Raw genomic sequence first — 14,300 nt, forward strand, 5'->3', positions numbered from 1 at the left:
TTGTAGTGTAACTGTACCTACGTGTAAAATAATACAGTAAATATTAATAATATGGCGACGACGAAGGCAGAGGAAAAGAGGCGGCAGCGTGCGGCAGACGATCAGCTGGCCCGCCCAGCAAAACTGCTGCACCCATCCCTGTACCTGTAAAATCAATTAAGGTGAGCATCAAAAGTGTCAATGAGACAAAAATTCTTATTACATTACAATTACTGTCTCTGCCTAGCAATCAGTACATGCTACGAAAGGTACGCTCTAGCGAAAAATACGAGTGACAGCCTAAGCTTTGTACATTCGAGGTCGCCATTAATTTATTTGGTACATTATTAACCAGGAAACGTAGTCCCTGGACGCCGTTGGTCTCGAGGACTCGTGTAGTTTACTGGTTAAACTTAACTCTACACTTACGATTAGTGTCAGCAAGTTGAGAATCCTTATGGAAACTCGGGCTCGTGTGTCCTCAGACACAGCCTTGGACTGCACACGGGTCCTCAACCTCTGCCTTAACCTAGTCGTTATATCAATATCGGGGAGCTGAGAATCCCTGTGCAAACTCAGGCTCGTGTGTCCTCAGGCACAGCCTCGGGTGGCCTCTGCAGGGTTCTCTCGAACTTCCCCCTTAACGTACAGTACTTATATTAATATCGGGGAGCTGAGAATCCTTGTGCAAACTCGGGCTCGTGTGTCCGCAGACACAGCCTCGGGTCGTCTCTGCTTGGTTCTCTCTCTCGAACTTCCCCCTTAACCTACAGTACTTACATTAATGTCGGGGAGCTGAGAATCCTTGTGCAAACTCGGGCTCGTGTGTCCGCAGACACAGCCTCGGACTGCACATGGGTCCTCAAACTTCCCCCCTTTAGCCTAGAGTACACATGTATATACAATATCGGGGCAGCTGAGAATCCTTACGCAAACTCGGGCTCGTGTGTCTGCAGACACAGCCTCAGGTCGCCTCTGCGGGTTCTCAAACTTTCCCCCCTTAAACTACGGAACACGTGTATGTACAGGCCCTGGACATACTGTGTCCTGTGGGGCCAGCAAGTGAGACGTCAGGTCTACACTTTTAACTGGGAACCAGGCTGGTCCTTGGATTACTCAAATCTCTGAGGACGCCTATATTATGGAACCCAGCATACAACAGTTGTCCGTGTTAGTCAGCAGTTAGCAGGTGAGACATCAGGTCTGCACCTACGTTATCACTTCCCTTGATGTATCTCACAACAAGGTTAAACTGCTGTAAATACAGTGTCCAGCGTGTCAATCTTGCATTACCCGTCTTGGTCGTGCTAAGACTAGCGAGTGGCATATGATCAGTTTCCAGAGTGAATGGTGCCCCAAACAAATAATAATAATATTTTTTAACACCATCAACCACAGCCAAGAGTTTCCTCTCAACAGTACTGTAATTCCTCTCAGCGGGTTTTAACCTACGGCTGTGGTATGCCACTGGGAAGATTCCACCTTCCGATTCCTGCATCAATACGGCACCTACTCCATCTCGTGAAGCATCAGTGCGCAATATGAAAGGTTTATTGGAATCAGGCAACTGCAAGATAGGCTCCTTGCATAGCATATTCTTGAGGGTGGCAAAAGATTTCTCTTGCGCTTCTCCCCATCCGATGGTGTTTGGAGCATGTTTCCATAGTGTCTCGTACAACGGCTGAGCAATGAGGGCAAAGTTGGGGACAAAACTTCTATAATACCCCACTAGGCCGAGGAATGCCCTAATCTGTTTCTTGGTCACAGGTCTTGGGGCTTCCTTAACCTTTCTAATCTTATCACCCTGACACCTGCAGTGGTTGTTGCCAACGATATATTCGAGGAACTCCACCTCACTGTGCGCAGTTTTACACTTGGTAGGCTTCACAGTCATGTTGAAACTCTGGAGTCTACTGAAAATGACTTCCAAGAGTCTGAGGTGCTCCTCCAATGTGGCAGAATGAATGAGAACATCGTCAACGAACATTTCTACTCCTACGATACCATGGAGCACTTGTCTCATGGCACGATTAAATACTGCTGGGGAATTGGTAAGTCCAAACGGTAGGACTTTATACTGGTACAACCCCCTAGGAGTAGCAAAGGCAGTGAACTGACAACTCTCAGGATGAAGGGGAATCTGGAAGAATCCCTTCGCTAGATCGAGCTTCGTGAAATATCGTGACCCTGCCAGCTTGGAGATGATGGCAATATGGTCACCCATTGGCTCAGCATCCACTTTGATGATTGCATTTAGCCTCCTATAATCGCCACAAATCCTGACTCCGCCATCTTTCTTGCGAACTACTACCATCGGACTACAGTAAGGAGATGAGGACTTTTCGATAATGCCTGCAGTCTCCATGTCAGCAATTTCCTTGTCTACTGCGTCCTGTAGTCGCATGGGAATCTGATATGGCTTAACCTTTACGGGAGCTTTGCTGGGCAACTCAGTTTTATGACACGCAACCTTTGCAAGTCTAGGTTGGTCTGAGAAGACATCAGCATACTGACAGAGCAGTGACCTTAAGGCATTTTGGTCTCCTACTGATAAGTCAGGGTTAAGTAGGACATCTCCGACAGTCTCCTCCTGGTGAGACTGAACGGTTAAGGGCTCGTCATCATGGTCATCAGCTGGGATCACCGCAGCTGCCCCAGTTCCTTCCAGTGGCTGGTCACTGTCATCAGCCACTTGTAGGCCAGCCTCCTCGGGGTTTGACTCATGATAAGCCTTCAACATGTTTACGTGGAACCTCTTACAAAGATTCCCCATCTGAATTACATAGTTGAGGTCTGAGATGCGCTCAGCTATGTCATATGGACCCCTCCACTGTGCTAACAACTTGTTCTGGGCAGTGGGGAGTAATACCAAGCATTTTTCGCTTGGACTAACCTTCCGAAGCTTTGTCTTCTTATCATAATAAACCTTTTGAACTTCACGCCCCTTGATCATTTCTTCCTTAGCTAACTCGCACGTCGACTGGAGGCGGTCAGCCAAATCAAGGATGTAGGTTTAGGTGGTCTTGACTTCAGGGTCGAGTTCTTCATCGTCCCATAACTCATGAAGGACTTGAAGTGGGCCCCGGACCGACCTTCCATACACCAGTTCAAAGGGTGAGAATTTTAATGAATGGTGTGGGGCTTCTCGATAAGCAAATAGAAGAGGATCAACGAACCGCGGCTATTCCTTTGGCTGTTCGGTGGTCATGCGCCTCAACATCTTGAGAGTCCCATTGAACCTCTCACACAACCCGTTACACATGAGATGATACGACATAGTCCGTAAGCCTCGGATGGACAGCAACCTGAACACTTCGTTCATCATTGCTGAAGTGAACTGCGAACCCCGGTTGCTTAAGACCTCCTTAGGGATACCTACACGACAGAACACTTCAATTAATGCCTCAGCAACAGTGACGGCCTCTATATTCTTAAGGGCCACGGCTTCAGGCCACCGTGTGCTGAAATCAACAATAGTGAGGATATACTTTGATCCATTACTAGCCCTAGGGGAGATTGGCCCAACTATGTCAACTGCTACTCTCTCGAATGGTTCAGAGATTATGGGCACTGGTTTCAATGGCGCAGGACTGACACGTCCCCGGTCAGTGGTACGCTGACATGCATCGCAGGAACGTATGAGCCTTGTTATTTCCCGTCCCATTCCTGGCCAGAAAAAGTCAGCATGGATGCGGTCAGAGGTCTTCTTTTGATCCATGTGACCTCCCATCACTGAACAATGATCTAATTCAAACACTGCTCGGCGATACTTTGCAGGAACGACAAACTGCAGTCGAACCTCACCCTGGGGTGTCTGTGACTCACGGTACAGCCGTCCTCACTTACGAAGGAACCTGGCTTGTCCTCCCCGTGAATACTTAATCACTTTACCCTCCAGCTTCTTACGCACTGAGGCAAGTGTTGAGTCAGTCTGTTGCTCTTGGACAACATCTTGACTACGAATCAGATCTTGCGGCGTTGCGACGGTCAACGGAGTGACGCGATTTGGAGCCTTGGCCATGGCTCGTGTTACCACAGCAGCCGAAGTCTGAGTAGCAACATCTACGGCGCAACTATTTTTGACTCCAGGTATGTTGCCTATAATGAGGTCAAATAAAGGTTCTGGCATGACAGCTGCAGCTGTCAGGCCAGTGAAAAATGGAGACGCCACCTGGATACATGCCTCAGGGAACAATCTCACTGATCCATCAATAAGTCTAACTTGGATCTGTCGACCTGTATACTCATCAGGCCGAACTAAACTCTGCTTAACAGAGCAACCTGAGGAACCATTATCCCTCAGAACATTTACAGAAACACCTCCCACAAACCCTGGCTGAACAAGAAAGGCAGTGTTGCTGGTGGAAGGGTCTGAGGAGGTAGCAGCCAGTCATTCATGAGATTGCAGAACAACTGATGCAGCAAATGTGGCACCCTGAGAACTAGGTGTTTGAGGAGTCATACTCACCATCTGAGCAAGTGGAGCATTGACCACCTGTGGAGGAGAGTTCATGGTCGGAGGGGGACTCGTGAACTGTTGGGAAGTACCTGTACTGGTAGAGATGGCACCACCGTGTGCTTGTCGTGGAATGAAGGCTGCGTTTGCCTCCTGCCTCTGATACACTGATTGACCTGACTGAGGGTTACGTGGCTTGTCCTTGTATTGCTGCTGCTGCTTGGGGAACTGCTGCTGGTTGGGGTGCTTGTTGTACCGCTTCCAAGCAGGCTGCTGTGTATTTTGTCCCTGGTCCTTCTGCGGTTTGCTTGGACCTTGGCCATTACTCTGAGAACGGCCTTGGTGCTGGGATTCAGTCTGAGACGGCTTCCCAGACTTGGCACTATCTTTTTTGCTGTTCCAGGTGTTTTGCTTACGAGTTTGGTACCCGTAAGCAGTGAAATATGCATCAGCCTTTTCCACCATTTGGCTGGCATCTTTCACCTGGCAGATCTTAAGCTGTGCTATGAGCTCAGCAGGCCACGACCTCTCTAGCTGTGTACGCAGCATAAGGTTAATTATCCCCTCACGCGTGGAAGGAGTTTCATCTTTCTCCGTCCACTCATTTAAGTAAGCAGTGAGACGGTCGAGGAACTGAACAGCTGTCTCCTTGTCTTGGAGACGAGCTCTCATGAGCTGAACTTTGGCGTCGTCTACTGTGAGACCATACGCCTTAATGAGTGCAGCTTTCATCATCTCATACGTGAGATTGTCTCCACGAATTCTGTGGAGAATATCGAGGGTAGGGCCCTCAAATAAACTAAGAAATTGGAGCCGCTTAGCTGCCTCATCCAGTTGATACATGTCTGCCATGTCCTCAAAACGAGCTATGTACGGCTCGATTCGCTCGCCTTCCTTGTATGAAGGAAGCTTGATGCGTGGGGTCGCCAGGACATGTGTAGGAAGAGCACTAGTGGAGCTTGGGTTGGTTGCAGCAGATGTGCCTGAAGCCAAGGAATCTCACTTGAGCTTCAAAACCTCAAGCTCATGTTTTTCTTGTGCCTCACATTCGGCACGTTCATGTTCACATTGTTCCCGCTCGTGTTCGCGCTCTCTTTCACGTTGTTCACGCTCGCGTTCATGTTGTTTGCGCTTGTATTCGCGCTCTTTCTCACACTGGTCTTGCTCATATGCACGCTCTCTTTCACGTTGTTTGTGCTGTTCTCGCTCTTATTCGTGCTGAATCTTACGCTCTTCACGGGCATCATTCTCGCGCTGCTGCTCCTGATTATGCCGTGAGAGTATGTACTCTTTCATTTCCTGGGGATCAGTAAGCCCCATGTCTTTGGCTTCCTGTAAAAATACAGTGGTAGCCATGACACTAATTTACTAAGCAAGCCGAAACTGAGTACTGACTGCTTCGCAAACAAATGCTAAAATAACACAAGTAAAGAATACAGACACAAGCTAGTGGTGACCAGTCTTATCTGGTTTACTGGCAAAGAATAAAGCAAAAATGCAAATGACCGGGAAGACTCAATAATTAACGCAGTGGGTACGGCGACTTCCCAGGAGCGAATAAAATTGTCTGGCGTTACCAAGAATAAAGTACTAAATGGAGTTAAGTACTCTGTGGATTAATAAAGCAGAAATTCACTTGCTAAACTAACGGTAAACACCAGTAAGCTTGTGCCTATAAACTTTAATGATAAATACCTAAATATGAACGAGTGAGTATTTTCTCGTGAGTAGCTTTAGAGCTAGAAGTTAATATCCTGGTGAGGTCGCCAATTGTCACGGGGTTTTTAATTTAAATGTAATATTAAAGGACAATTCTCAATAATACTGAAGAGCAGGGACAATGAACTGTCTTGCTAAATCAAGCAATGATTACTTTATGCTGGCTTGCTTCGCCGATTCTCTCAAAAACGAGAATTTATAAACTTTCTCAACAGTACACAGCAGAGACTAATTACTCACAATTGCTGTTTATTAGTACTGTTAGCCTCTGGAGAAAGTGACTTCACCCCTGACAATAAATAACTAATACTATTAATAATATCAGGTTCTTGCTGATGCGTTAACTCCTAGAAGGCACAACGGATTTTAAGCTTAATACAACAAGACTGGCCTAAGTACCAGTTATGAATAGCAAAGCGTTTATGCAAGCTAGGAGCTATAAGGGAAATAAGCTTAATTATGGAGAAATGAAACACGAGTCTACATTACACTAAGCTCAAAGAAAAAGAACTGTTAAATTTATTGATTACAAAGAAATAAATTTAACATTACATTTCAAAATGAATTCAAAATAAAGAGATCGCACTCACTCGCTCACTCAGAAGCTAAATTTTTACGCCTAGGAAAACAACATGCGGTGCAGCCGGCCGGCATGTGAGGGAACAGCATACTTAACTAAACTCTTAAGTCTAGGAAAACGAAAAGAAAATACTGGTCAGTGTAGCGTATCACCAAGGAAGGGTGGGAGCCTGGAGAGCTGTAGTCTAGTGGAGTCTGGGTGCTAGAAGACCTCTCTCACTCTCACTACTGGAGCACAGAACCACACTCCGTCGCGACATATAAAGGACTGATTCAAATACGATGCGTGTGGTAGGATGCACAGGCCAGCCGGAAGAAAGCGTGGCCAACAGTTGAGGCAAGCAGGGGCGAACAATATAGAAACAATAATATCGCTCAGTAGATCACTTAATGACGTGCATTAGAACGGTCACTTTTGAAACAGTGACGAATGTTTTGAAAAAAGTATACCATCGAAATGGAGAGAGAAACGGTTAACTGAACGATACACAGTGAGTTTTCCACTAATAGTTCGTGGTTTCTCACAAAAGGAAAATGTCGCGAATTTGATTCGTGACAATATATATAATTATTCACTAAACCACCAGGTGCCAAAATTTGGTTATATGGCTACCACCCAACATAGTAAATGGTTTCCTGGTGCACAGGAAACCATTTGGCTTGTCACTCATTGTAGAGTCACCCACAGGCTGAAGGAAGTGGAAAGAATGAAGGAAAGAAAGACAGAAGAGGGAGTGTAAAGTCACCTTTAGGCAGAAGGACAAGGAAAGAATAAAGGAAAGAAAGACAGAAGAAAATGGATGGAAAGAAGGATGCAGAGGAAAGGGCAGACACCTGAGAGCAGCACTACATTGAATGAGTGGATGGTGAGTGCCCCCACCTACCACAATATATATATATATATATATATATATATATATATACATATATATATATATATATGTTTATATATAATATATTTTATATATATTTTATATATATATATATATATATATATATATATATATATATATATATATATATATATATATATATATATATATATATATATATATATATATATATATATATATACATTATATATATATATATATATATATATATATATATATATATATATATATTTTTATGCGAGGAAGAAGGAACCAAAGGCCATGAGCCCACAATAAGAGTTCCCTCCAAGAGAAAAGCAAAATACAAGAGAGAGCCAAATTCAAGATCCATTCATTTCGAGATGCCTGGACACACTGCGTTTGAAAGACTTGAGATCATAGGCAGCAGGAAATACAGACAGAGGGAGACAGTTCCAGATTTGACCTGTTGCATAAATGAAGGACTGGGAGTAACGGTTAACTCTTGCATTAGAGAGTTGGACAGAAAAGGGATGAGAGTTTGCTGCTAGACGGGTGTTACGTGCCCGTCGTAGAGGTGGAGGAATGCATGGAGACAGTTCAGAGGAGCAGTGACCGTTAAAGTAGCGACAGAAAAGAGATAAAGATGCAACAGAGCGGCGAAGCGACAGAGGTTGAAGGGAGTCAGTAAGAGGGGGAGAGTTAATGAGATGAAAAGCCTTTGACTCCACCCTATTGAGAAGAGCTGTGTGTGGGGAGCCTCCCCACACATGAGAGAGTTGTTCCACACAGGGGCGGATAAAACCCCTGTATAGAGTCAACAATTGTGCAGGGGTAAAGAAAGAGCAGAGTCGGCTTAGCACACCCAATCTCTTGGAAGCAGATTTTACAAGAGATGCAATATGATCTTTCCAAGATAAGTCCTGAGTAAATGAAACCCCAAGCATGTTCAAGGATGATGCAGGATTAAGCTGAATATTATTAAACATTAGTGGGTATACCTGTGAAAGATTTTGACGGGTTGATAGGTGTAAGAACTGAGTCTTAGATGCATTAAAAACAACCATATTATTTTTACCCCAGTCAGAGATACGAGCCAAGTCAGACATTAGGTGTGCCATAGCCTTATCCCTTGTTTGTTGAAGTAACTGCTGAGATGGGCGTTGCGGGAACGGAATGGAAAGGTGAAGGGTGGAGTCATCAGCGTATGAGTGGATAGAGTTATATGTACAGCTTAGAAGGTCATTGATGAATAAAAGGAAGAGAGTTGGTGATAGGACAGAGCCCTGAGGAACACCGCTGTTGGTAGATCTAGGAGAAGAATGATGGCCGTCTACAACAGCGGCTATAGAACGACCAGAAAGGAAGCTAGCGATGAAGGCACAGATAGAAGGACAGAAACCGTAAGAGGGCAGTTTGGAAATTAAAGATTTATGCCAGACTCGATCGAAAGCCTTTGAGATGTCAAGTGCAATGGCAAAGCTTTCACCAAAGTCCTGAAAGGAGGATGACCAGGAGTCTGAAAGGTAGGTGAGAAGATCGCCAGTGGAGCGTCCCTGACGGAACCCGTACTGACGATCAGAAAGAAGGTTGTGATAGGAGAGATGCCTTAAAACTTTTCTATTGAGAATTGACTCGAAAACTTTTGAAATACAGGACGTTAAAGCAATTGGACAATAGTTGGAGGGTTGGGAGTGGTCACCCTTCTTTGAGACTGGCTGAATGAGAGCAAACTTCCAGCAAGAAGGAAAGGTACAAGTTGACAGACAAAGGCGAAAGAGTTTGCCTAGGCAGGGTGTAAGCACAGAAGCACAGTTCTTGAGAACAACAGGAGGGACCCCATCAGGCCCATATGTCTTGTCAGTATTGAGGCCAGTGATGGCAGAAAATACATCAGCTGAAGAAATTTTAATGTCAGCCATGAGGAAGTCAGAGGCGGGAAGTGATGGAGGAACAGCACCGGAATCATCTAAGGTAGAATTGGAGGAGAAAGTCTGTGCGAAGAGATCTGCTTTATCAGTAGAAGAAATAGCTACAGAACCATCAGAGTGGAAAAGAGGAGGGAAGGATGATGAGGTAAAGTTGTTAGAAAGGATTTTGGCAAGGTGCCAGAAGGAGCAGGAAGAATTCGAGTTGGAGAGTTGAGAGCATTTAGTACGGATGAAATTATTTTTAGCAGAGCGAAGAACAGACTTAGCACGATTCCGGGCAGAAACGTAAAGATGATGTGATTCAGGGGTGGGTTGGCTCCGGTACCTTTTGTAGGCCCTCTCCTTGTTGCGGACAGCATTAGAACAAGCATGATTAAACCAAGGCTTTCTTGCGTTAGTCAAGGGATATGAGAAAGGAATGTATGCTTCCATGCCCGAGAGAATAATCTCCATAATGCGCAAGGCACACTCAGATGGCTCCCGGCCATGGAAGCAATAATCATTCCTGGGAAAATCAAAGAAGTACTGCCTGAGGGCCTCCCAATCCGCGGCTCCAAAATGCCACAGACGACGTTTCCCTGGAGGGTCCATAGGCCGTACTGGAGTGATAGGACAGGTTAAGGTGATAAGGTTGTGATCGGAGGAGCCCAACGGAGAGAAAAGATTAACAGTGTAAGCAGAAGGATTAGTTGTAAGGAAGAGGTCAAGTATGTTGGAGCTCTCTCCAAGGCGGTCTGGGATATGGGTAGGGTGCTGTACAAGCTGCTCTAGGTCATTAAGGATAGAAAAGATGTAGACTTGTTCACCAGGTGGATCAGTGAAAGGAGAGGAGAGCCAAAGGTGGTGGTGAACATTGAAATCTAGAACGGAGATTTCAGAGAAAGGAGAAATGGATAGAATGTGTTCCATCGTAGAAGTAAGATAGTCGAAGATTTTTTGATAGTCAGTAGAATTAGGAGATAAGTAAACAGCACAGATATATTTAGTTAGAGAGTCACAGGAAAGCCGAAGCCAGAGTGTAGAAAATTCAGAAGAATCGTGTTCAGGAACATGAGAGCAAGATAAGTCGTTGCGTATATATACACAACAGCCACCTTTGGCTTTGAAATGAGTATAGAGGAAGTAGGAGGATAGAGAAAAGGGTTTGCTGTCAGTTGCCTCAGACAGCTGAGTCTCGGTTAGAAAGAGAAGGTGAGGTTTAGAGGAGGAGAGGTGGTGCTCAACAGAGCGAAAGTTAGAGGAAAGGCTGCGAATGTTGCAGAAATGAAGAAGAAGAGAGTCAGACAGTGGTTCCAGGCACCTCGTGTCGTCACCGGGAGAGGGGCGGAAGGTGAGGGCATTTGTGTTCCCACCCCCCCTGGGGACTCCGAGGCTGGGTGATGAGACGCCATGGTTTGTTTTTTGAATTTTGGAAAAACAAGTGCAGTGTGTACTGTGCATGTAGTTTGGTGTAGATAGTTAGAGAAATTTGTATTGGAGAGCATGCTGGCCTACTCTCTGTGTAACTGAGACATTGAAAAAGTTCAGCAAAGGGGGATGGTCAGGAACTAGTCCTGAGGGCTGATGAAACGGGAGCTCCAGCACTCCCTGTCATCAGCTTTCCATCCACCTCAGGAGTACTGCCCTGCTCGACTGGTGCTACAGTCTACTCCAAATATATATATATATATATATATATATATATATATATATGTTTATATATATTGATTATATTATATTATATATATATATATATATATATATGTTTATATGTTTATATATATTAATTATATTATATTATATTATATTATATATATATATATATATATATATATATATATATATATATATATTTATGGAGGCTCTGTGGTACAGTGGTAAAGTGTTCGTTTTCGTACACTGAAGAACGAGGGTTTGTGCCCCGCCAGGGAGCGTTCTTCTGGCCACGTACTGCATTGGGGGACATCAGGGGTGCTGTGGTTGAACCAGTGTCGCATACTATAAAGTATGCTTGTACCCAGTCGGCTTGCGCGGGCCGATTACACTTGGTTCACAGACTACACACATCCAAAGCCATTCCAATACTACAATTACACTTACAAGCACTTCTCACCCTACATACAATCTCTACCAGACAGCCTAAGCCACTTGGTAGAGATACATTGGCTGTATCGTCCCGACTTCGGTCGGGATAGGCCGGTCCTGCAGTGGATACTCAAACAGCTGGTGATGATGATGATGTTGATGATATATAGTATATATATATATATATATTTATATGACCACATAAATTCATGTGGTGGCGAGATAAAATGGCCAGAAGATGAACATCTGGTGGCGCAAGCAACCCAACCACTCGTGGTGAGTGAGGTGAGGAAGGGCATTGGCCGGGAAGGACAGCCTATATTTACCATGGCCTTGGGCATGGACCACTTGTGTTTACTGTATCATCAACCCATTCTCTCTCTCTCTCTCAAACTACTAGAAATGACCGTACAATATACTCGTATCTCTCTCTCTCTCTCCCCCCCCTCTGCGTGCTCCATGATGTCTGCACATATTCAGAGCGTATATGGAGCAGTGTGCAGGTAGTATCGAGAGTTGCCACCTGCCCCTATTTCCCATACAAATTTCTACCACCTACTCCTTGTGGCGTGGTTTTGGCACGCTTTTGAAAATTGCACTCATTTGAGGCCTATCGCTTTTGACTTTGTCAAGTCCCAAATGAGGCCTGTCACACTCCTCGGGTAAATTTATTATTGGTGATGTTAAGCATTGTCTAATATAATAGAGTAAATTGTATTTTGTAACTGTATCTCAGATTCTTTATATGCAAGTATAGTATGTTTTTTACATATGCAGCATATGGTACTAAACCTTAATGTTTGTCCCCAGCCTCCACACTTGGGAAGGACTTTCCTCAGTTCTTGGAGCTAATAACAGCCCCAACCACTAAGATCCTGGACCGCTGGCTGGAGTCTGAACCACTTAAGGCCACACTGGCTACTGACAGTGTTATTGGAAGCATGATCAGCCCTTCTACGCCAGGCAGTGGGTCAGTTTTAATTTCCTCCAGACAGATTTTTAGTAAGCAAGGTAAAATTACATATTATTTAATATTTTGTCTGTTTCCCTATCTATCTATTGCCAGACACCCTGATCCGGTAAGGGGTGGCCACAAACAAATCACCTCCATGTTGCCTGGTTCCTCTCCATTCTGCTGCCCTAACCCCAGCTCACACACCCCTCTCTCAGATACCTCTCCATGTCATCCCTCCATCTCATCCTTTGCCTCCACATCCCTCGCCCCCCCTCCACCTCACTCACACACACACTCCTCGTTAGTCTCTCTCCATTCCCTCCACATGACCACACGACCTCATTGTATTTCTCCTAATATTTTCTATCACATTCACTTCCACACCACAGTGTTTCTTCACTTCCTCCTGTGTCTTTCTGTCTCCTCATGTAACTCCACATTCTCCCCTCAGATATGTAGCTCATTTCCACTACTCTTACTCTTGACTTCTGTCGTTCCAACAAGGTATAGTCACATGCTAAAGTCCTGTCACCTCTCCTGCTTCACTGGGGAGAGTGAGATTCATAGATCTGATGATAAGACCTGCTAATAGAGAGCATTTTCCTGCCAACAGATGGGGCACTACGGTGTGAGGTATGACAGGTGGGGGAGAGGAGGGGATATAGGGTTGCAAGGGGTATAGTGCAGAGACTTGGGAGGGAGTAGGATATTGTAGAATGCATGCTTCTTTCCTTCATCGAGTAAATAGTGTGACAGCAACCATTTTTGTAACAGTCACCATTAATCCAAGTTACATCATAATTTATATATTGGGACTCATAATTAGTGCTTCCATGGTATATATAATTAATTAAAGTTATTTCCTTACCAATGTTGTGCTGTCACTACACCAATATTAATGTTAGATTTCCCTAATCCCTAATGTACACAGTTCACTCAGCAGGTCTGTCCCTCCATTCGCAAAACAGGGTCGATTTTTTGACTTTCACCAAAGTAAAAATTTTTCTTCTACATTTCAAGAGACTGAATATACACACCTGAAAATGTATGTTTCAGGCAGATTGACCAAATAGTTATCGCACAATCGTCTGTCAAAGATGGAAAAAAGGTACCAATCCCCTATGGGTGAAAATAGAAAATGTACAGAAAATGCATTATTTACGGTAAATAATTATATATACATAACTAATGTCAATGTGAAGTGTTCCCTAGGCATGAAATGTCAGTGTAGCATACGCCCATAGCAACAAAACAAGCCAGGTGAAAAGTGGAGGTGGAATGTGTATGGCTGGAAGGGGGAGGAGGATGGAAGGATAGGGGAGGAGGGAGAGGGGAGAAGGGTTGCTATGCACACACACTGTGCTAGGGGGTATGGTGGGGTATGGTTGGTTGGGAAGGGACAATGTGGAGATGACGCAATGGGGCTGAGGGAGGTAAAATGGCGGTGGTGGTGGGGAGTTCCTTCTCCCCCACCATAAGGGGCCAATCATGCCATACCACCCCAGGCACTGTAGCTCTTATTGGTCTGATCCTATATACATCACCAAAGGGGCGGAGTTACCCTCCCCCAGTTTCTTGTGTGTCATTATCGATAATGTGGCATAGGCTGGTGTGTCAAATTACACAAAAGCACGATCGTGTGGCATCGGTCTTGAGGGGTTAAGCAGGATCTGTCTTGACATTATTAAATCTAGTATAAATTGTCAGCTCTTGAAAATGAACATGGGATAATGGGAGTAGTGTAACGGATGTTTATATGTTTGTGT

General features: G+C 44.7%; 1 protein-coding gene across 1 annotated transcript in view; it reads left to right on the forward strand.

Moving 5' to 3' along the window:
• The window catches only part of LOC145412852 (pyridine nucleotide-disulfide oxidoreductase domain-containing protein 2-like), a 276,097-nt gene that overhangs the window by 94,065 nt on the left and 167,732 nt on the right, over positions 1-14,300 (forward strand). The window contains exon 8 of the mRNA XM_080282652.1: positions 12,390-12,549. Within this exon, the coding sequence (XP_080138778.1) occupies positions 12,390-12,549 (160 nt within the window). The remainder of the gene's footprint in view (positions 1-12,389; positions 12,550-14,300) is intronic.

Source organism: Coenobita brevimanus, chromosome 94, assembly GCF_032717465.1.
Source record: "Coenobita brevimanus isolate Jiangsu-jjx chromosome 94, ASM3271746v2, whole genome shotgun sequence".
NCBI classification, from domain to species: Eukaryota; Metazoa; Arthropoda; class Malacostraca; order Decapoda; family Coenobitidae; genus Coenobita; species Coenobita brevimanus.